This window comes from Chrysemys picta, chromosome 10, assembly GCF_011386835.1.
Source record: "Chrysemys picta bellii isolate R12L10 chromosome 10, ASM1138683v2, whole genome shotgun sequence".
Classification (NCBI taxonomy): Eukaryota; Metazoa; Chordata; order Testudines; family Emydidae; genus Chrysemys; species Chrysemys picta.
This window is the reverse complement of record NC_088800.1, coordinates 1,168,943-1,189,881: the sequence shown is the minus strand read 5'-3', so window position 1 is coordinate 1,189,881 and position 20,939 is coordinate 1,168,943. Positions and strand designations below refer to the sequence as shown.

The window sequence follows — 20,939 nt, the reverse complement described above, 5'->3', positions numbered from 1 at the left end:
GCAGAGGAAGGTCTAACACGATTTAACGTCTGGCAGCTGAAACTTGACAAATTCAGCCTGGAAATTCAGTGTGGGTGTTTCCCAGGACAGGTAACTAACCACTGGAACAACTTACAAGGGGCATGGTGGATTCTCATCATTGAATTTAATGTAACCGACCCCCTCCATTTAGCCAGGAATTACTCAGGGACGTCTCCGGCCTGTGTCACGCAGACAGGTGACCACACCTGTCCCTTCTGGCCTTAAATCTCCCAGTCTGCCTACTCCAGCAATGTGCGTCTGATGGAGCTGGGAATGGGACCCAGGCATCCTGGGCGTTCACCGCCAGCCCAGCCTTGCCCTCTGAGCACTGCACTCTAGCAGGAGGTTAGCACACCCAGCATTAGCAATGGCAAAACACTCGGGGTCTCTCTCCTGGGGAAGGTCAAGGTCCCAGCGTAGCCTGCGCACTGAGGAGCTCCCGCTGGCCCAGCCCGGGGCATTGTGGGATTGAGCTGGTTGACTCAAGGAGGGATGGTAAGAAAATTAGCAGCTCTCACTGCCATGTGAATTGGCCCCTGCACACTTCCCAGCTCAGGCAGCCCCAATTAAAGGGCAGAGGAGTCAGAACTGACACCTCTGCAAATGGGGCTGGCTTTCCCAGGGGCCTCCTGCCTCAGCCCCAGCCAGGCCTCTGTGGGTTTTGACACCTCCATGCAACCTGGGAAGGTGCCACTTCACACCTCCAGCCTCAGCATAAAGCCCAGGGCTGCTGCGCTCTCCCCACACGCAGCCTGAGAAGCCCCAAGCCCTGACACCATGGCCAGCTGTCCTGCCCAGCTCCTAGCCCAGGACCTCCAGCTACTCCCAAGCCAGGCCCTGCTGCAGGAGTGGGGCTGGGCCCACTCAGACTCCACCTCTCCCACCTCCTCCTCAGACTCCTATAGCCTGTCCCCTTCTTCTGCACTCCTGGCTTCCCGGGAGCCCCTCCACGGCTGCCTCCCGGGGCAAGCACCCGCTCTGCCCCCCAAGCACCGGGCAGATCCCTGCCACAGCAGCCAGAGGGCACAGTGCAGGGCAGGCGGCGGGCAGAGGCAGAGCGCCAGCGAGCGGGAGAAGCTGCGCATGAGGAACCTGTCCAAGGCTCTCCACACCCTGCGACGCTACCTGCCCCCCTCGGTGGCACCGGCCGGCCAGAGCCTGACCAAGATCGAGACCCTGCGCCTCGCCATCCGCTACATCTCCCACCTGTCGGAGTTGCTGGGGCTCAACGAGGAGACGCTGGCCCAGAGGAGAGGGGGCCCACGCCGGCACTGCCCCCTCTGCCCCGAGGGGCTGGGTTGCTGCCAGGCCAGGACCCCTGGCCTCCAGGCAGCATCTCCAGCCCCGTGGGAGGGGTCCCCCCCGGCCGCAGAGTCCTGGATGTCGTCCACCTGCTGCCCTGCCGCAGGGACACCCCCCGAGCCGCACAGGGCACTCGGCACAGACACAGCCTCTTGGCTTTCGCCCCCTTACTGCCCTGCCCCAGGGACACCCCCCGAGCTGGTTTGGACTCAAAGTACTGGAGCAGCATCCTGGGTGTCACCCACCTCCTGCTCTGAAACAGGGACTCCCCTGGAGCTCCGTGGGGCCCAGATCTCAGACATAATGGCCTGGGGCTCACCCACCTCCCGCCCCAAGGCAGGGAGCCCTCCAGAGCCCCATGGCACAGCGTCCTGGGGATCCTGCACTGACCCGGCAGCCCCCCCGGAGCCCAATGGGATCGGAGCCACGGACGCAAGGCACTGGACATCACCCACGCACTGCCCCCTGCTGGCTGCTTTCTACCAGGTACGCACTGCACTCTGGGGGGCCCCTTCCCTGCCCCATACGCTACAGAGGCCCCGGCAGGAGGCCGGCAGCATCCACACCGGGTCAGATTCCCCTAGGGGATCCAAGCCGGTGGACCATAGTGCCTGCTTGCAGCCAGTGGGCTCTGCCCGGGGCACTGGGCCCTGGCGGGACGGTTCCGATTGGAATGCCATGCCAGAGAGATCTGGGCTGGTGCCTCGGACTCCTCCAGGAGCAGCAGCTTGGAAACCAGGAGCCTCCCTTTAATGTGCCTCTCTCTGCCCCCTGGGGTCCCCTAGGCCGCTCTGCCCAAGCAACGCTGGCAGGGTGGCCAGGCAGAAAGCACCCCCCCTTGGTGTTCAGTGCCAGGGCTGAACCACCCGTGCCGCTGGGCATGGAGCCCCAAGGGTCTGCCGTGACAGCCAGGTGCTACCAGGGCACCTGGAGCTGTGCCCTGCCCGGGGTGAGGCGGGTTCTGCACTGGGAGCCCAGGGAAGGATGTGGGCGATCCCTCAGCAATGTGGGGGCACCAGGATCTTCCCAGGCCTGGCCAGGGGAACTGCCCATTAGTATAATGTTCAGTGCCCCGCACACCCCTCCGAGGGGCTGTGCAACGGGGCCCCTCAGCCTGGGGCAATGCGGAGCCTAGCGGGGAGGGGGAAATGCTCCCTCAGAATGCAGCTGAGGCACACAGGATCTGTCCCTGCGGCGCCCTGGGCAAGGGGGTGCCTGAGAACTGGGGCCGGTGGAGTCTGGCGGGGCCTGCAGTGCGCCTCACCCCGGCCAGCCCGCCTGGCACCTTGTCAAACACGGCTTTTCTTTTGGCACAAGGCAGGGCCCATGTCTCCAGCCCTGGACTGGTCCATTGACCCCAGCCCCCAGCCAGCCTGCAGCCACCACAGGGGCGTCCCGGCAGAGCCGGCCCAGCAGCAGGAATGGGGGGCAGCTGGCACGGAAGAGGTGATGAGAAGCAGGACATCGGCCGCGTTTGGGTGCAGAGATACGGGGCTCTTCACGGACTAGCGCTCAGTGTAGCAGCTCTGCTCTCGGCAGGTCCCTGCCGGGGCCCGCTCGTCACACCGGCTGTGCCTGGCAGGGAAATGCCTTTCTGATTAAACCCTTTACATCCTGCCCTTGTTCGTGCTGGTTTGTTATTGTAGGGTCACTCTGCCGGGTTTGTTGCTCACTGAGTGGGCTGGTGGACCCAGCTCTGGGAGCGGGCGGGTGCTGGGTGGGTTTCTCTGGAAGCAGGTAGGTGCTGTGCGGGGGAAACAGCTCTAGGAGCAGGCAGGTACTGGGGAGCAGGGGTGGCTCTGGGCATGGGCAGGTGCTGGGTGGAGTGGCTCAGGTGGGAGCGAGTGGGCACTGGGTGGATCCTGCTCTGGGAGCGGGTGGGCGCTAGCGGGGGGTGGCTCTCGGAGCGGGTGGGGACTGGGGGCCCAGCTCTGGGAGCAGGCGGATGCTGTGTGGGGCAGCTCTGGGAGCGGTTGGGTGCTGGGGGGACGGCTCTCGGAGCGGGTGGGCGCTGTGTGGGGCGGCTCTGGGAGCAGGGGGGCTGGGGAGGCAGCTCTGGGAGCAGGCAGGTGCTGCGGGAGGCAGGGCCCGGCTCTGGGAGCAGGCGAGGTGGGGCGGCTCTGGGAGCAGGCGGACACAGTTTCTGAAGGCAGGGTGGGTGAACGGTGATGGGCACGGAGCCGCATGACCAGGGTCCCTGCTCCTCCCATGCTCTGATCTGACTCACACTCGCGTTACATTTCTTCAGCAGTCCTAGATTTCATTAGTCCCCTGCCAGGACGGGGAGCTCCCCCACTGGCGCTGTCAGCTCCCTACCCGGCTGTGTGGGCAGGGCTGGGCTGCCTGCATGGGAATTACCCAGTCCCTTCATATGCTGTCTGGGAGCAGGGCCTGGGTCTGTGTGGGGCTGGGGGGGGGGGGGGCAGCGCGGTGCTGGGCAGGGCCTGGGTCTGTGTGGGGCTGGGGGCAGGACCCAGCGTGGTGCTGGCCAGGGCCTGGGTCTGTGTGGGGTTGGGGGCGGGGGGACCCAGCGCGATGCTGGGCAGGGCCTGGGTCTGTGTGGGGCTGGGGGGGGACCCAGCGCGGTGCTGGGCAGGGCCCAGTGCTGTGTGGGGCTGAGGGGGGGGACCCAGCGCGGTGCTGGGCAGGGCCCAGTGCTGTGTGGGGCTGAGGGGGGGGACCCAGCGCAGTGCTGGGCAGGGCCCGGTGCTGTGTGGGGCTGAGGGGGGAACCCAGCGCGGTGCTGGGCAGGGCCTGGGTCTGTGTGCGGCTGGGGGACCCAGCGCGGTGCTGGGCAGGGCCCGGTGCTGTGTGGGGCTGAGGGGGGGACCCAGCACGGTGCTGGGCAGGGCCTGGGTCTGTGTGGGGATGGGGATGGGGGACCCAGCGCGGTGCTGGGCAGGGCCTGGGTCTGTGTGGGGCTGGGAGCGGGGGGACCCAGCGCGGTGCTGGGCAGGGCCCGGTGCTGTGTGGGGCTGGGGGGGGGAACCCAGCGCGGTGCTGGGCAGGGCCTGGGTCTGTGTGGGGCTGGGAGCGGGGGGACCCAGCGCAGTGCTGGGCAGGGCCCGGTGCTGTGTGGGGCTGGGGGGGGGGGAACCCAGCGCGGTGCTGGGCAGGGCCTGGGTCTGTGTGGGGCTGGGAGCGGGGGGACCCAGCGCGGTGCTGGGCAGGGCCCGGTGCTGTGTGGGGCTGGGGGGGGGAACCCAGCGCGGTGCTGGGCAGGGCCTGGGTCTGTGTGGGGCTGGGAGCGGGGGGACCCAGCGCAGTGCTGGGCAGGGCCCGGTGCTGTGTGGGGCTGGGGGGGGGAACCCAGCGCGGTGCTGGGCAGGGCCTGGGTCTGTGTGGGGATGGGGGACCCAGCGCGGTGCTGGGCAGGGCCCGGTGCTGTGTGGGGCTGACAAGTCTCACCATCCCTTGGGCAGTGGCCTGGAGAATGAGCCATGGATGTAGGCCAGAACTGAGGCAAGCGCGCTTCACACGTGGGCAGCCCCTGCCCATGGTACTTCTTGGAGGCAACTGCACAGAGCACGAAGTCACCCTGGACCCATTTCGCCCCACGAGCCCCTTTGCAGCCTGGAGAACAGCAACGGCAGCCCAGCGCGCCTCTGTCTTGGCCTTAGCCCAGCTCCAGGCCTGCTCCCCAGACGTAGCCAGAGGACCTGGGTGTTCAGGGAGATGGGCAGGGACTCACGGGGACAGGGGAATCATGAGGGTGGGGTGGGGTTGTCATGGGGGTCACAAGGATGGGGGTCACGAGGCAATGGGGCCAGGCGAATCACAGTGGGTCATGGGGGTCACAGGGAGAGGGCAGTCAAGGGGACTCCTGGGGCCGGGGGTCACTGGGGGGACACAGAGATGGAGGTGTCACATTCCTGGCAAGGAAATTGTGCTGCTGTCTAAGTGACTCCAGAACCGTGCAGTCAGGTGAACAGGGCACATATGAGGAGAGATTAAAGGGGCTAGGACTTTTCAGCTTGGAAAAGAAGCAACTAAGGGGGGATATGATAGAGGTCTATAAAATCATGTGTGGTGTGGAGAAAGTGAATAAGGAAGTTATTTACTTGTTCCCGTAATATAAGAACTAGGGGTCACCAAATGAAATTAATAGGCAGCAGGTTTAAAACAAATCAAAGGAAGTTCTTCTTCACACAGCACACAGTCAACCCGTGGAACTCCTTACCTGAGGAGGTTGTGAAGGCTAGGACTATCACAGGGTTTAAAAGAGAAATGGATAAATTCATTGTGGTTAAGTCCATTAATGGCTATTAGTCAGGGTGGGTAAGGAATGGTGTCCCTAGCCTCTGTTTGTCAGAGGGTGGAGATGGACGGCAGGAGAGAGATCACTTGATCATTACCAGTTAGGTTCACTCCCGCAGGGGCACCTGGCATTGGCCACTGTCGGTAGACAGGATACTGGGCTAGATGGACCTTTGGTCTGACCCAGTATGGCCGTTCTTATGTTCTTATGCTCTGCCTCCGAGTACCCCCCGTTCCCCACCCGCTGCCTCCCGCATCCCCGGGCTTGGACCTGCACAGGTGCCACATCACACCTCCGGCCTCAGCCCAGAGCCCCGGGCTGCCGAGCTGCCCCCCGATGCAGCCAGAGACGCCCTGCAGCCCCAGCCACTTCTCCAAATGGTCGCTGCACCCAGAGCCCAGCTCAGACCTGGGCACCAACCCCATCGCCAAGCTGCAAAGCTGTGTCCCTGCCGGGCCGGGTCCGAGGGCTGCGCTGACAACGGCACCTGCCAGCCGCTGAGATCCTCAGGGACGGGGCCAAAATCATCAGGCAAAGCAGCCTCTCCCTGGCTGGCCCCCAGCCCAAGTCCCAGGGCTCAGAGTGAGGTGTCTTGGGATCTGCAGGCTCTACACCCATAGAAAAGGGTAACAATCCCTTTGGGACAACTTATTCCATAGAACCAGTGTCCCTGCTGCCCCCCGCCTGCCCCCAGCCTGTGTCTCCAGCCCAGAGCTGGAGGAGATGGCCAAGTACCTACCCCAGATAGCTGGGACCTCCTGCGTTATACGCCCTGTGCCCTGCCACTGCCACTCTGGGCCTGCCCGGAGCAGCCCTAGCTCCTTGCCCTGCGGGTACTGCAGCTCCGTGGTCACGGCCAGAGCCTCCTGCCCCAGCAGACAGCGCAGTGGGTAGACAGCCGGGGAAGGGACGGGAGCCCCGTCACTGGGGGAGATTCACAACCAGGCTGGGCTGAGCTCTGGATGTGCCAGCGGGCACCATGGAGGGAAGGGATGGACTGGAGGGAGGGAACTCTCCTCTAGCCTCTGTGATGGGGCCTGTGCCCCCTGCCCCCAGGGCCCACTGCTCCTGTGCCTTAGCGGGGCTGGTCCTCCCCCCCGCCCTGGCACCCGCTCTGCGCCAGCCTGCCCGACTCCCACTGCCGGCCCTCCCGACCCTGTCTGGGAGCAGAGCTGGGACCGGCACTACCCCTGGGGATCGCTGACATGTACCGTCAGACAGCCCCCCGCCAGGCCTTCGTCACCACTTCGCCCCGGCTCCTAACAGCCTCAGCGGGCTGGGCAGAGCTCACCTGAGGCAGGGGCTGGCCCCTCCGCCTGACACCCCGGCTGTGAGGAGTGGCTCGTTTCCTGTTCTCCCAGCATGTCCACTCCCCGGTCCCCGGAGCCGCCTTACCTCCTGCTCACATCCTGCCCCCCCGTTCTCCTCCACCACTGCCCATGCCGGTGGCAAAGGGAACGGCCCGGGCACTTGCCCAAGCTGAGCGTGGGAGTGAGCTGTGGGAGTGCAGGAGGCGCTGGGCCGAGCCCCAGCCCCATGGCTTTACCATTTAACATTAAGCCTTTATTTACAATGTCTGGGGCTGAGAAGGACTATACAGCAGACACATGTCCTGGCCCGCGGCGGGGCTGGGGGGCTCCCCAGTCAGCAGCCCCGCTGCCCTCACCCTCCTGTCTGCCCATGACCACCCCACGGGCACCTGGGCTTCCCTGGGACAGTCACTGCAACAAGGGCTGTGGCGAGGCCCTGTCAATGGGGCCCGTGTGCAAAGCATTGTGGGAGCACGGCCAGGCTGAGCCCCAGGCAGTGCAGGGTGTTCTGGGAGTGGAGGCAGAATGGGGGGGGGGCGGGGGCGGGGGGCTCTCTGGGGCGGGGACATGGGCCCAATGACAGGAGAGTTCAGGAGGCTGCATGCCCAGGGTGTGGGGCTCAGGAACCGGGGCACAGCCCCCCCGAGCAGCGGGAGGAGGCAGACGTGGGAGGGGTTGGCGTTACTGAGTTCACCCTCTCAGCTGCTTGCCGTCTCAAACCACGTCAGCACCGTCTGCTTGTTCTCTGCCACCCATTTGATATTAGCTTTGGTCTTCTCCAGCGCCTGCTCCAGCGCCCGCGTGCCCGAGCCAAAGCCCACGTCGGCGTTGTCTGCCTTGAACTGCTCCAGCTGCCGAGAGAGAGCGGGCCCGAGAGGGAGTGAGGGCGGCCGCAGGACAGCGCCGGTGCACTGCGGTGCCCTCATGCAGCCCTGGCACCACCCGGGCACCCCAAACCTGGGGAGGGCGCCAAGCAGCCCCAGACACCTGCAGGCCCAGAGGGATGGACCCAGGAGGAGCAGGAAAGCAGCTGTCTGTGCGCTGCTCGGCCACGCAGGGAGGGAGGCCAGGATGTGAACCCCAAGGGACAGGCATGCAGCCTTGGGGTGCTTCGGTAACACGCGAGGTTTCCTGCAGCACCAGTTCCTCGGCTGCGGCCCCACAAATGGGGCAGAGGCTATGTGTGTCTGGAGGTAGCGGGGCGCTGCCATCCCTGGGGCTGGCATCACAGCTGGACCTCTCCCTAGACCTGCCCTGGCTCGCCCCCAAGTGACGGGGCTTGACGGACTCGCCCGCCCGGCAGGGAGGCAGGATCCCTCTGCTGCAGGGTGGCCGGGCAAGGGCGACAGAGCTGCACTAACGGATTGGGGCTGTGAAGCGCCGACGACCCCACGCGAAATGGTGCCAGCCCCTGCACTCGGGTGGCTCCCAGCCCACCTGGGCCAGGCCCTGGGGAGAGGCTGCAGGGAGCGACGGCCGGGCCCTGGGGAGGGCTAGAGCAGACCGGACGGGGCTCTCCCTTCCCGAGGGGCCCCACCACCCCGCGCACGGATAGGCCTGGGACGGGCCTCACCTGCTGCAGCTCGAACTCAGAGGCAAACCGCTGCGTCACCACCTGGATCAGGCCCGAGAAGGAGAAGGAGCCCCCGCCGTACCTGTGGAGGGGAGGGGCGGGGTGAGCAGGCGGGCATGGGGGAGGTGCCTTCCTCCCAAAGGGGCAGCATCCCGGAAAGAGCTACCAAGGCTCAGCAGAGGGGCTGCCCCGGGCATAGGAGCAGGGAGCACCCCCTGCTCTTCGCCAGGCAGCCACAGGAGCCCAGGATGGCACGAAGGGCACATAACGTGTGGGGAGAGAGACTGAGAGCGCCCCCCCCCCCATTCCCCATCCCCTCTTGCTCCTCCCCCTCCCCCAGGCTCCCCATTGCTCCCCCCATTCCCCATCGCTCCTCCACTCCCCATCGCTCCCCTGCATTCCCCAGCCCCCTCCCACGGGCTGCCCCTCCGTGGCACTCACTGGCTGAAAAGGGTCTTCCAGTTGCCCCGGATGAAGTCCCAGGCCAGGCTCTGCCCCACCACGTTACTGGCGATGCTGTTGATGGTGGAGGTGGCGTCCTGCTTCCGGATTTTGCTGGGATCCAGGCAGTACTGCAGATACCTGGGGAGGGGGCAGGCAGGGCTGGTACGCGGCACCCGTGGCAGGCGCAGGGCCACCTACCGCTGCAGGCAGCCCCAGACCCTTCTCCTTCCCCGTGCCCATGGCAGCCTGGATCCTCCCCATCCCTACGCCGATGGGCTCCACGGCCCCCATTCCCCGAAGGCGGCTGTGTCCCCCACACACCTTTTCAAGATCCAAGGCTCCTTGCTGCAGGCCAGGGCCGAGCGGAGCTTGTCGGCTTCGGCCACCACCGTGGCGTTTTTAAACATCTGCCAGAGGAACTCCCAGTCTGCCTCGCTGCCCGTCTCTATGGCGCTGCAGTAGATGGAGGAGCGCAGGTTCGGGGGGATCCTGGGGGGGGAACATGCCTGTCACGGGGGCCGTGCCGGGGAACGCGCTCGGCACTCAGGCACCGGGCCCCACTCAGCAGAGCCCTGGCACAGCAGACCATGGGGAGAGGCTCCCATGGAGGAGTGCTGGGGGGGCACCCCCCACCCGGAGAGAGCGGGCCCATGCGTAGGGCTAGCATCTCACTAGGGTCCAGGCAGCGCCAGGGAGCTGGGTATTTACCAGCTGGAAATAGGCAAATTCTGCCTGCACTCCCCCTTGGGCCTGCCCCAGCCCCCCATCCCAGGGGGGCGCCACGACCCGGTCCAGCCCAGCCCCCCAACCCAGGGGGGAACCAAGGCCTGGTCCAGCCCTGCCCCCCATCCCAGGGGGGCGCCACGACCCGGTCCAGCCCAGTCCCCCAACCCAGGGGGGCGCCACGACCCGGTCCAGCCCAGCCCCCCAACCCAGGGGGGCGCCACGACCCGGTCCAGCCCAGTCCCCCAACCCAGGGGGGCGCCACGGCCCGGTCCAGCCCTGCCCCCCATCCCAGGGGGGCGCCACGACCCGGTCCAGCCCAGCGCCCCAACCCAGGGGGGAACCAAGGCCCGTCCAGCCCTGCCCCCCAGCCCAGAACAGCGCCATGGCCCAGCCCGGCCCATCCCCCCAGCCACCTCCTCCCTGCCCAGAGGCCACGGGGAAGGGCTCACGGGTTGTTGCTGGGGTTTTGCTTCCACTGGTTGAAGAAGGCGGCCGCCAGCTGCGCGCACTCAGGGACACCTTGGGAACAGGCCGTGCTGATGGCGTTGATCTCGTTGTACCTGAGTGGGGAGAGGAGCCGTGTCAACGGCTGGACCCGGCGAAGGGGCCCTAGGAGCCAGGCCTGGCGGGCAGGGAGACCAGGCAGAATGACCGTGACAGAGGCAGGCGCCCACCGGCCCGTCACCAGCCGGGCCCAGGAGGAGTCTCTCCCACTGCCCCATCTGCCAGGCGCCGTACAGGTTGGGTGGGGGTCACCTCGCTCTGAGGCTGCGAGCAGTGGGCACTACCGGGGACAGTGCTGCCTAGGTGCACCCTGGGCAGTTCCCACCGGGCACCGCGTGGCAGCTCCTTCTGCCTCCTGCCAGCGGGTGCCACTGCCCAGCTCAGCCATCCCGCCAGTGGGGAGGGGAACGCCCGGCCTCTCGGGGTCCGCTGGAGCAGAGGAAGAGCGAGAGGAGAGGCAGGGTCTGGAGGGTGCCTGGGACTGGGCACAGAGTGGCATATGCCCGTAACACAGGGCCACCCAACCGGCCCCAGCGTGCCCGCACTCTGGGAGCCATGCCCAGTACCCCCCTTGGCTGAGGGGTGGGGCAGGAAAGGGGGGCCCAGAGCCCTCCCCTTGGAAAAGAGGCAGCAGCAGTCACGGGAGGAGCCAGTTCTCCAGGCCCCAGGGGCGCCGGGTGAGCAGGGCCTGCCCTGTGGCTGGCCGGAGGACGTGCCGCGCTGGGACTCACTGCTCCATCAAGCCGTCCGGGAGCCTGGTCCAGTTGGAGGTGATGTTTCCAAAGTACTGGAACAAGGGGGTCACCTGATTCCGGATGTATTTCTGGGGGAAGATGGGCAGGGTGAGCACCACTTGCCAGAAGGATCAGGAGCTCTGAGCCTTCCCCCCGTCACGCCACGATCACCCAGCGCACCCCCGGCTCCTGCCGCCTCCTTCCCCCCACCCCATGCCCTTCCCCGGGCAGCTCCGACCCTCTGGGGCCCGCCTCTCCGCCTCGCTGGGGCGATTTGCAGAGCCCACCCTATGCCCTGCGTTTGTGCCAGGCCCACGGCTGAACTGACCCCGCACAGGCGGGAACGGCAGAGTGGCCATCCGAGCGCCATCCAGCCATGCTGCCCGCAATCCACCTGGCCTGGGGCAGGCGGGGGCTCACCTGCATGGGGCCGTACACCTCACTGCGGTCAAACATCAGGCGGAAGTAACCCAGGTTGTCGAGGGCGGCGCTCCAGGGCAGGTACTCCCGCTCCTTGTCCAGGTAGGTGGTGGTATTCAGAGCCAGCGTGATGCTGATGTGTTTAGCCCTAAACAGCCAATTGCAAAGCTCACGTCCTCCCGCCACAGCACCAGACGTGCCCTCTGCACCCTCCCTGCTTGCCAATGGCCCCGCCTCCTCCCACCCCCACCCCCCCGGCAATGGACCCCGCCCGCCCCCTCCCACCCTCCCCGGCAATGGACCCCCCCATCCCCTGTTGCTAATACCCCACAGACTGAGCCCTGCCTGCCAGCCAGCAGAGTGGCCAGTCCATCCCGAAGACCCCCCGCGGGGCCTGCTCTGTTACCCTCCCTGCCCCCTGGATGTTTGCTGCCCCACCCACAGGGGCCAGCCTGGCCGGGCGATGGGGACGTGCAGCCCAGCTCCCCACACAAGCCCCCAGCTGGACTCTCCTCGCACCCCCTGGCACCAGGGTGCCAGGCAGGACAGAGCCCGGCACAGGCTGGCTGTGTACCTGGGGTAGGCGCAGAGCCGGGCCCGCAACACCTCAGGCATTCAGCAGCCCACTCGCCTGCCCGTGGGCCTGCTGGGATCTCAGCGCCCAGCTCTGCCGGCCCCTCAGCCCCGCTGCGGCACCTGCTCCTGCACCATCCAGCCCTGAGCTGCCAGCGAGACGCAGCGGGAGATTCCTAGCTGCCCAGCCCAGAGAGGGGGAACCGGAGGGTGTGGGGGCCTCCCTCTCGCTGCCTGAGGGGCGTGTGCGAGGACAGACGTCTCCCCGGCCTGCCAGCCTTGCTCAGGCGCCGTGGGGAGAGGACTCCGCCGTGGGGTTGAGGGAGGAGGCCAGAGGCTGGTTGTCACCCCGTGGCGGCCCGGGTGACTCACCTGGCCAGGTTAAAGGCATCGTCAATGATCTGGGCTCGGTTTATCACCGGGATGGCCTGGAAAAGAGCAAAGACGATTACGCGGGGGCAGGAGCAGACCATGGGGGAGAAGAGCCATGGAATGGGCGACTCGGCTTGGGCTGGCTCTTGGGTCCCTGGCCCAGCTTGGGGTCCGGCCGCCCCACAGCAGGGGCCTGGTCCCCTGGGCTGAGAGTGCTGGTGCGGGGGCAGAGGCTGGGCTTTCGGGTACCTCGTGATTGGTGCCCAGCTCGGTCAGCAGCTTGTTCCAGTTGTCCTGGTCGTAGTTCACCCGGAAATACCCCGTCACGTTGATGTTGAGCAGGAGCCAGTCGGAGGCACCAGTCACCTCAAACAAAGGGTTCATGGCTGAGAAAGGAAAACGAAGCACATAAGTGGGGCCCCTCCCTTCAAGTCTACAGCAGAGAGTCCCTGAGCCTAGAACCCCCCACTGAGCCCCTCCGGGGGCCTCCCCCTAGAACCCTCCCCGCCAAGCCCCTCTGGGGGCCTCCCCCTAGAACCCCCCACTGAGCCCCCCTGGGGGCATCCCCCTAACCCCCCCCACCGATACCCTCCGAGGCCCACCCCCTAGAACCCCCCACAGATCCCCTCCGGGGGCCACCCCTCAGAACCTCCCCACTGAGCCCTTCTGGGGGCCACCCCCTAGAACCCCCCTGCCAAGGCCCTCCTGGGAGCCACCCCTTAGAACCCCCGCCCACTGATCCCCTTCGGGTGCCATCCCCTGAAGCCCCCACTGAGCCCCTTCCGGGGGTCTCCCCCTAAAACTCCCCCTGCCAAGCCCCTCCTGGGAGCCACCCCCTAGAACCCCCCACCGAACCCCTCTGGGGACATCCCCCTAACCCCCCCACCGACCCCTTCCGATGCCCACCCCCTAGAACTCCCCACTGAGCCCCTCCGGGGGCTGCTCCCCTACAAAGACTCTCCCCCTGCTGACCTGCCTGGGCTGAAGAGGGGGATGTGACACCCCCAGTAACCGCACTGAAAGCTCCCCGGGGCACTGACCATGGCACTGGCCTGGCAAACCTGGCAACTGCTAGCCTGTCGCCTGCTAGCAGCATATCCTGCTCCTGCAGCAGTCCCGGTGCCTGGGACACGGCCAGGGACCAGCACGTACCTGAGGTCTCGGTGAGCCAGTACATCTGTTCTGCCCCATCCTGCTGCTTCATCCAAGTGACAGGGACTATCCAGGTGTAGCTGCAGACGGACAGACAGACACTGGGGCCTTCTCCTGCTCTTCCTTACTCTGCTGGTTCTGCCCCCGGCAGAGTCCCAGCCCCCCAGTGCGATGGATCCCCCCCCCGGCGATCAGTGTGGGCTCACCCGTATCACACCCTCACCCCTCAAAGGGGCGACGCCCCATGGGGAGGGCCCTGCAAAGAGCACAGAGGAATAGGGCTGGCCTCGGGCCTCTGGGCTCTCGGAGGCAGAAGGCCCATGGGGCTCCAGGGGACCCAGCACCACAAGGTCTCTACCTGGGGGTGCCGCAGTGCAGCCCTGGCCACGATCCCGCAGAGGCCCCCTCCGAGAGGCACTGCCGTGGGGCTCTGTGGTGGCAGGGGAGGGGCTCACGCCCCACTGCCCTTAGGACAGCCGGCCTCTCCAGCGTGGGACCTCGGGGGGCAGAAAGGGCCGCTCGATCACTCACTTGAACGCCGAGGGCCGCTCGACAATGGATTCGGTGTCCAGTAAGAAGTGCCTCTGGCTAATGGAGCCAGATTTCGTGTTCACAGTCACCACGGGGAAGCCCATCTGCAGTGTCCAGCGATCCATGACGCCTTTGATAGTGGTGGGGAGCTGAATTTTGTCTTCATCCACCACCTGTGCAGGGGGCGGTAAGGGGCTATTGCCTGCTGTTCTCTGCAGATCGGCTCCCGCAGAGGCTAGGCCAGGGAGTCCCGGCTCCGCCCCCACCCCCTGCCCTTCTACAGGGCACCTTTGGGGGCAGAGAGAAGTGCCCAGAGCTGGGTGTTTGGGAGGTTGGGTCGAACCCCCACAGCTGCTTCACGTGCTGTGACATGGATGCTCCCCCCTCACCGCCTGTCTAGAGCTCTGGCAGAGTCACCGGCGGCGTCACGCCAGCCTCCCCCAGCGACGAGGACGCCGTTCACCAGCTCTTGAAAGAACAGTATCTTACGGTCGTCCCGGCTGGTCTCAGCAGGGTTCCCAGGTGCTGCTCACATGAGCCCGGCGCAAGGGCTGGCAGGATCGGGCGCTCTCTGGGGCAGGAGCCATGCCATCCTCCGTGTTCGTGCAGCACGGACAAGGCAAGACAAGTGCCCATCAGGCCCCTGCCAGGGAACGGCACCGATTCCTCTCCTGTGCCCAGCAGAGCCGTGCGCCGAGTCCACCCATGTGCCTGCTGGGCCCAGGCATGCAGCCAGCACTGTGCCCTGTGTGGGAGCGTGTTGTGCAAATGGAGCCTATGTGCCAAAGGGGCAGAGGGACAGTGGCTGCGGGACCTGAATTTCAGTTTCATCATGGCTGGGTGGGCCACAGCCCCCCTGTCCCTGACCATAACAGGCTTCTTACACTAAGTGCCATGCAACAGAAACCCAGCCCTGGTCATGCTCCTCCAGCCGGTGGGAGGAGCTTCGTACCTTTTGCAAATGAGTCCACAGATCGTCGTAGACCGTGTTTCCGTAGCTGAAGGCGTGGAGGTAGGACTGTGAAAACACAGGGAAAGGGAAGAAGGAACTCAAATGCGAAATTGCAGAATTACTAACTGTCATCTGTAACCTATCATTTAAATCAGCTTCTGTACCAAATGACTGGAGAATAACTAATGTGACGCCAATTTTTAAAAAGGGCTCCAGAGGTGATCCCGGCAATTATAGGCAGTGAGCCAGACTTCAGTATCAGGCAAACCGGTTGAAACTATTACTAAAGAACAAGATTGTCAGACACAGACATGAACATAATTTGTTGGGCAATAGTCAACATGGTTTTTGTAAAGGGAAATCATACCTCACCAATCTACTAGAATTCTTTGAAGGGGATCAACAAGCATGTGGACAAGGGGGAGCCAGTGGATATAGTGTACTTAGATTTTCAGAAAGCCCTTGACAAGGTCCGTCACCAAAAGCTCTTAAGCAAAGTAAGCTGTCATGGGATAAGAGGGAAGGCGCTCTCATGGACTGGTAACTGGTTAATAGATAGGAAACAAAGGGTAGGAATAAATGGTCAGTTTTCAGAATGGAGAGAGGTAAATAGTGATGTCCCCCAGGGGTCTGTACTGGGCCCAGTCCTATTCAACATATCCATAAATGATCTGGAAAAAGGGGTAAATAGTGAGGTGGCAAAATTTGCAGATGATACAAAACTACTCAAGATAGTTTAGTCCCAGGCAGATTGCGAAGAGCTACAAAAGGATCTCATAAAACTGGGTGACTGGACAACAAAATGGCAGATGAAATTCAATATTGATAAATGCAAAGTAATGCACATTAGAAAGAATAATCCCAACTATACATATACAATGATGGGGTCTAAATTGGCTGTTACCACTCAAGAAAGAGATCTTGGAGTCATTGTGGATAGTTCTCTGAAAACATCCACTCAATGTGCAGCAGCAGTCAAAAAAGCAAACAGGATGTTGGGAATCATTAAGAAAGGGATAGATAATAAGACAGAAAATATCATATTGCCTCTATATAAATCCATGGTACACCCACATCTTGAATACTGCATGCAGATGTGGTTGCTCCATCTCAAAAAAGATATATTGGAATTGGAAAAGGTTCAGAAAAGGGCAACAAAAATGATTAGGGGTATGGAACAGCTTCCATATGAGGAGAGATTAATAAGACTGGGACTTTTCAGCTTGGAAAAGAGATGACTAAGGGGGGATATGATAGAGGTCTATAAAATCATGACTGGTGTGGAGAAATTAAATAAAGAAGTGTTATTTACTCCTCGTAACACAAGAACTAGGGGCCACCAAATGAAATTAATAGGCAGCAGGTTTAAAACAAACAAAAGGAAGTATTTCTTCACACAACGCACAGTCAACCTGCGGAACTCCTTGCCAGAGGATGTTGTGAAGGCCAAGACTATAACAGGGTTCAAAAAAGAACTAGATTAATTCATGGAGGATAGGTCCATCAATGGCTATTAGCCAGGATGGGCAGGGATGGTGTCCCTAGCCTCTGTTTGTCAGAGGATGGAGATGGATGGCAGGAGAGAGATCACTTGATCATTGCCTGTTAGGTTCACTCCCTCTGGGGCACCTGGCATTGGCCACTGTCGGTAGACAGGGCACTGGGCTACATGGACCTTTGGTCTGACCCAGTCTGGCCGTTCTGATGTTCTTATTCGCTTGGGATGAGATGGGGATCCCAGAGCCAGGTCTCACCAGAGGAGCCGCCTCCCCAAGAGTACATCTGCTCCCCCGCTGCCAGGCGAAGGCAGAGGCATTGCACTGAGCAAAGCCCCAGACTTTCTGGGCACGGCTCTCAAAGGCAGAGGCCAATGCTCCCAGCAGCAGAGCCCTCCCTGCTGCTCGCCCACACGCTTCCCCTGCAGGGTGTTTGGGCGGGCGTGGGCACCGCAGGGCCATGCCTCCAGGCGCTGCACTGAGACCATGGGAACGAGTGTACAGGCTGGGCCCTTCCCCAGGCACGGCCACCATGGGCATGACGGCTGCCATGCTGGCCAACGCTCGATTGAACCAGGGACCTCCGAGCCAAAGCTTGACTGAACTGCCAGTCTTTGTAGCCAGGGGCTGCCCCGGTCCTGCAGCCTGTGCACTGGCACAGAGCGGGCATGTAACTCACGCTGCGCAGGGCATTGCGTGTGTGAAGTGGGCACTCCCCCAGCACCATCCATTGCCTCAGGCACTACCCACTCCTCTGCCCCTCCTGCACTGCCTCCTGCAGACTGGTCGCGGGTCTGGGGAGCGCTGCCAGAGTGTGGGGAGGCTTGGCAGGTTCCCCCTAAGGCAGAGCGCCCTCCCAAGGGAGCCCAGGCCGACGCCGGCCTCGGAGCAGGAGCCATGCAGGACGCGTCCGGCCAAGCCCTCTGCTCGGCTCGCAGCCCCGCCAGGGCCTCACCTGCAGCCCCTTCTTGAAGCTGTCCTCGGTGAGGAACTCCGAGAGCATCCGCAGCACCGACGCCCCCTGCAGGGAGATCAGAGAGAGGCGCTGAGCGAGGGTCCGAGCAGCTTCCCAGGAGGGGCTGCTGCCAACCCCAGGCAGTCCCCAGGGGGGTCCCTCACCTTGCTGTAGGCGATGGCGTCGAAGACCTCGCTGATCTGCGCCGGTGTGTTGATCTCGTTCTCCAGGAAGGAGAGCGGGTGCGAGGAGGCCAGCGCGTCGACCTTCATCACGCGGTACATCTCACTCTGCACTATCAGGTCTTTCTGCAAAGGCACAAGGTTACAGCCTGCCCGGGGCGGTGCCGGCCCTCAGCACCCAGCCACCGACCGGCCCTCCGTGGGCGTGTGGGGACTGCCGCCAGCCCGGACACGGTGCCGTCTCTTCCCTTCCCGCCCGCGTTCTCACCCACCTGCAGGATGGGGGCTACTTCCTCCCCACCCAGCAGCACCAGGAGCTGCCCCGGCAAGCAGCGCTCGCTCACTGCTGCCGGCAGCTCCACACTGCCCCTCCGGAGGGACGACAGAGACCCCCTGGCCTCCATCCCCCGGTCCCAGCGCCAGGAAAGGCTGCAGCCAGCCGGAGAGCAGGGCCCCCTCCCCGGGAGCACGCAGCTCCTTCCTGCAGGGCCGCAGGTGACCCTGCTTGGACCGAAGCCTGCCACCTTGGCGTGCCAGTTCCCACGCGCCTCCTGCCGCTGCAGCCCGCTGGGTAGCGCCTCCTGCTGGGGCTACTCACGATGTGCCAGGAAGGCTCAGCTGAGTCCGCCCCCAGGTACTCCACGTAGGAGGCAAAGCCCTCGTTCAGCCACAGGTCGTTCCACCAGCGCAGGGTCACCAGGTTCCCAAACCACTGCGGAGAGAGTGAGACGGGGAGGGTCAGCCAGGGAGCCCCGGGACAGAGCCCTCCCGACACACAGAGCCAGGGAGCCCCCACGCCCAGGGAGCCCTGGGACAGAGCCCCCACCCCTCCACACACAGCCAGGGAGCCCCGGGACAGAGCCCCCCCGACACACAGAGCCAGGGAGCCCCGATCCTAGGGAACCCCAAGCTACAGCCCCCCAACACACAAAGCCAGAGAGCCCCCATGCCCAGGGAGCCCCAGGACAGAGCCCCCCGACACACAGAGCCAGGGAGCCCCCACGCCCAGGGAGCCCTGGGACAGAGCCCCCCCGACACACAGAGCCAGGGAGCCCCCACGCCCAGGGAGCCCTGGGACAGAGCCCCCCCGACACACAAAGCCAGGGAACCCCCGCACCCAGGGAGCCCCATGACAGAGCCCCCACCCCTCCACACACAGCCAGGGAGCCCCGATCCTAGGGAATCCCAAGCTACAGCCCCCCAACACACAAAGCCAGGGAGCCCCCATGCCCAGGGAGCTCCAGGACAGAGCCCCCCGCCCCAACACACAGCCAGGGAAACCCCAAGCCCAGGGAGCCCCAGGACAGAGTCATCCCCCGCCAACACACACAGCCAGGGAGCCCCAATCCCAGGGAACCCCGGACTAGTGTCAGCCCTTCAGTCTCTCTACACCCAGCTGAGGGCAGGCAGGGAGGCAGAGGGGGGGATACACTGGGTACCTGGTGGGCAAGCTCATGAGCGATCACCGTCACCACTCTCTCTTTGTTGCCGATGGAGGAGAAGAGAGGGTCGTAGAGCAGCGAGTTCTCCCGGTACGTCACCAGCCCCCAGTTCTCCATGGCACCTGCGTTGAAGTCTGGAAGGGCAACCTGGTCTGGGAGAGGTACAGGCCTCGTTAGCAGGGTTGCACCCCCCCGGAGAGCATGAAAGCCCCCACCTCCATGGGACAGCCCAGAACCCCCCACCCCCATGGGAGACCACAGGCCCCCCTGTGGTGCTGGCCCACCGGGGCCAGTTCATGCCAAGGTCTCCATGCCTCACTGAACATGGACAAATAACATAGCTGGGATCGGTCTGGCTCAGCCGGGCGTTAGTACGGTTACAACAGGTAGGAGAGTGATAAGGACAGTGAGTGGCTGCAGCTCACTCCAAGCAGCTGGCTCCCATGTTGTCAGGGAATAGCTGAGCGGGTGCATTGTGAGCCCCTGTGACTGTGTAGATCACCAGACAGGAGAGACTAACCAGTGGGAAGGGCTGACCCCCAACAGCAGGGTCGCATCCTGCCCAGCAGGGATGGGCAGTTGACACCGGGACTGTTGTGGGACGATAAAGAGGACAACAGCCCTGTGTTGTTCAGCCCGCCCCCCGCCCCCTGTGAAGACGAGGCATGCAAGTGGATTCCTCCCATTAGCGGACTGCCCAGTCCAGGGCACGTGGCAGGAGGGGTTAAAAACCATCACAAGAAAGAACTGGATCTCTGTGCTGCTTGGACTCTGGGGGCAAGGGTTCTAGCCCCAGCTACTTAGCCAGGGTTAGCCCTAAAGCACAAATACAGCTTGCTGATTATAGAAGCTTCTATTACCTTTTGAATTTAAGAGTGTAACTCATTGGTGTATCTATGTTTACTTGCTTTAACCTTGAAAATAACTCTCTGGTTTCTTTTTCCTATTAATATGTCGGTATGGAGTTTATTATTGAATTGGCTACAAGTGCCGTCTGTGGTGGGAGATCTGAGGTGCAACTGCCCTGGGGTAAGTGACTGGTCCTTTGGGACTGGGAGTAGCCTGAACATTGCTGGGATCCTTGGTGTAAGGGCCCATCTACCACACAGGCAGGCTCACCTGGGTGGTGAGGCGGATCGGAGCACCCACGGGGACTGTCCGTGGCTCCATGTTCCGGCTGTCACAGTGCCGGAGGAGTTTACACTCGATAACTGGCTGGTGCAATCTAGGTACAGAACTCCCCGCCCATCTGGGGTTTGTGCCCTGATTCCTACCAGCCTGCCCTGAGATTGGTCCCCACGTTCTTGAGTCCCTGCAGACAGCTTGACAGGATTCACATACCAGAGGTCGATTAAGCTCGTAGATTAGAACCCCAGTGCTGTTAAAATTTAAACTCAACAGTGAGCCTTGTAAAGGTTAAAGAACTGACCCCATGAGTGAGCCACAGGCTCTGCTGGCTTGTGAGAAAAGCCCCTGGCCAGCCAAGTCTGCAGAGGGGCATGTCCGATCCATCGAAAGCCCCAGTTCCAGAGCTGAGAGCTTTGCTCCTGATCTGGTGCCCAGGGGAGGAGAAGACCCACCTGCCACAGAGGAACCTCAGCTTGGAACTGGCCCGATTGCAGCACCTGGGAGCCCAGGGAGACAGCGACCCCCAGAGACTGCCGGCGGAACTGCGGATCAGAGACCAAGCAGCCCAGGCAGCGGAGGAGAAAGCCACCAAAGACACAGGGAACAAACAGCAGCAGTTATCGCAAATGAAGGAGCTGAGCAGACGGCGCACAGGAGGCTGATAGACGTTCGTCCTCGTCCAGGGAGTGCCCTCGCCATGACACGAGGGAGGGGGAGCAAGCCTGCCCCATTGAGACCCAGACAGATGCATAAAAGGATTCCTGTCGGCCTTGGGAGACGATGTGGGATGCGCAATATCCCAGCAGAGAAGCAGCCGCCTCTCCTCTGAACCAGAGGAACAGGGGAAGCCAGACAAGTCTTTCA

The 20,939-nt window shown here is 63.5% G+C and overlaps 2 protein-coding genes across 2 annotated transcripts in view; one reads left to right on the top strand and one right to left on the bottom strand.

Moving 5' to 3' along the window:
* The first annotated feature begins 465 nt into the window (after positions 1 to 465).
* Positions 466 to 3,041, top strand: LOC101931884 (mesoderm posterior protein 2). The gene is made up of 2 exons (XM_042856527.2): positions 466 to 1,809; positions 2,641 to 3,041. The coding sequence occupies exons 1-2, from the start codon at positions 799 to 801 to the stop codon at positions 2,830 to 2,832; spliced, it is 1,203 nt and encodes a 400-aa protein (XP_042712461.2). The 5' UTR covers positions 466 to 798; the 3' UTR covers positions 2,833 to 3,041.
* A 4,081-nt stretch (positions 3,042 to 7,122) lies between these two features.
* The window catches only part of ANPEP (aminopeptidase Ey), a 28,872-nt gene continuing 15,055 nt past the window's right edge, over positions 7,123 to 20,939 (bottom strand). The window contains 16 exon segments of the mRNA XM_005300662.5: positions 7,123 to 7,742; positions 8,465 to 8,546; positions 8,906 to 9,046; positions 9,230 to 9,397; positions 10,084 to 10,194; positions 10,870 to 10,961; positions 11,293 to 11,440; positions 12,238 to 12,293; positions 12,487 to 12,623; positions 13,390 to 13,469; positions 13,921 to 14,093; positions 14,873 to 14,938; positions 17,324 to 17,389; positions 17,488 to 17,631; positions 18,104 to 18,217; positions 18,945 to 19,099. Coding sequence (XP_005300719.2) covers positions 7,590 to 7,742; positions 8,465 to 8,546; positions 8,906 to 9,046; positions 9,230 to 9,397; positions 10,084 to 10,194; positions 10,870 to 10,961; positions 11,293 to 11,440; positions 12,238 to 12,293; positions 12,487 to 12,623; positions 13,390 to 13,469; positions 13,921 to 14,093; positions 14,873 to 14,938; positions 17,324 to 17,389; positions 17,488 to 17,631; positions 18,104 to 18,217; positions 18,945 to 19,099 — 1,886 coding nt within the window. The 3' untranslated portion in view covers positions 7,123 to 7,589.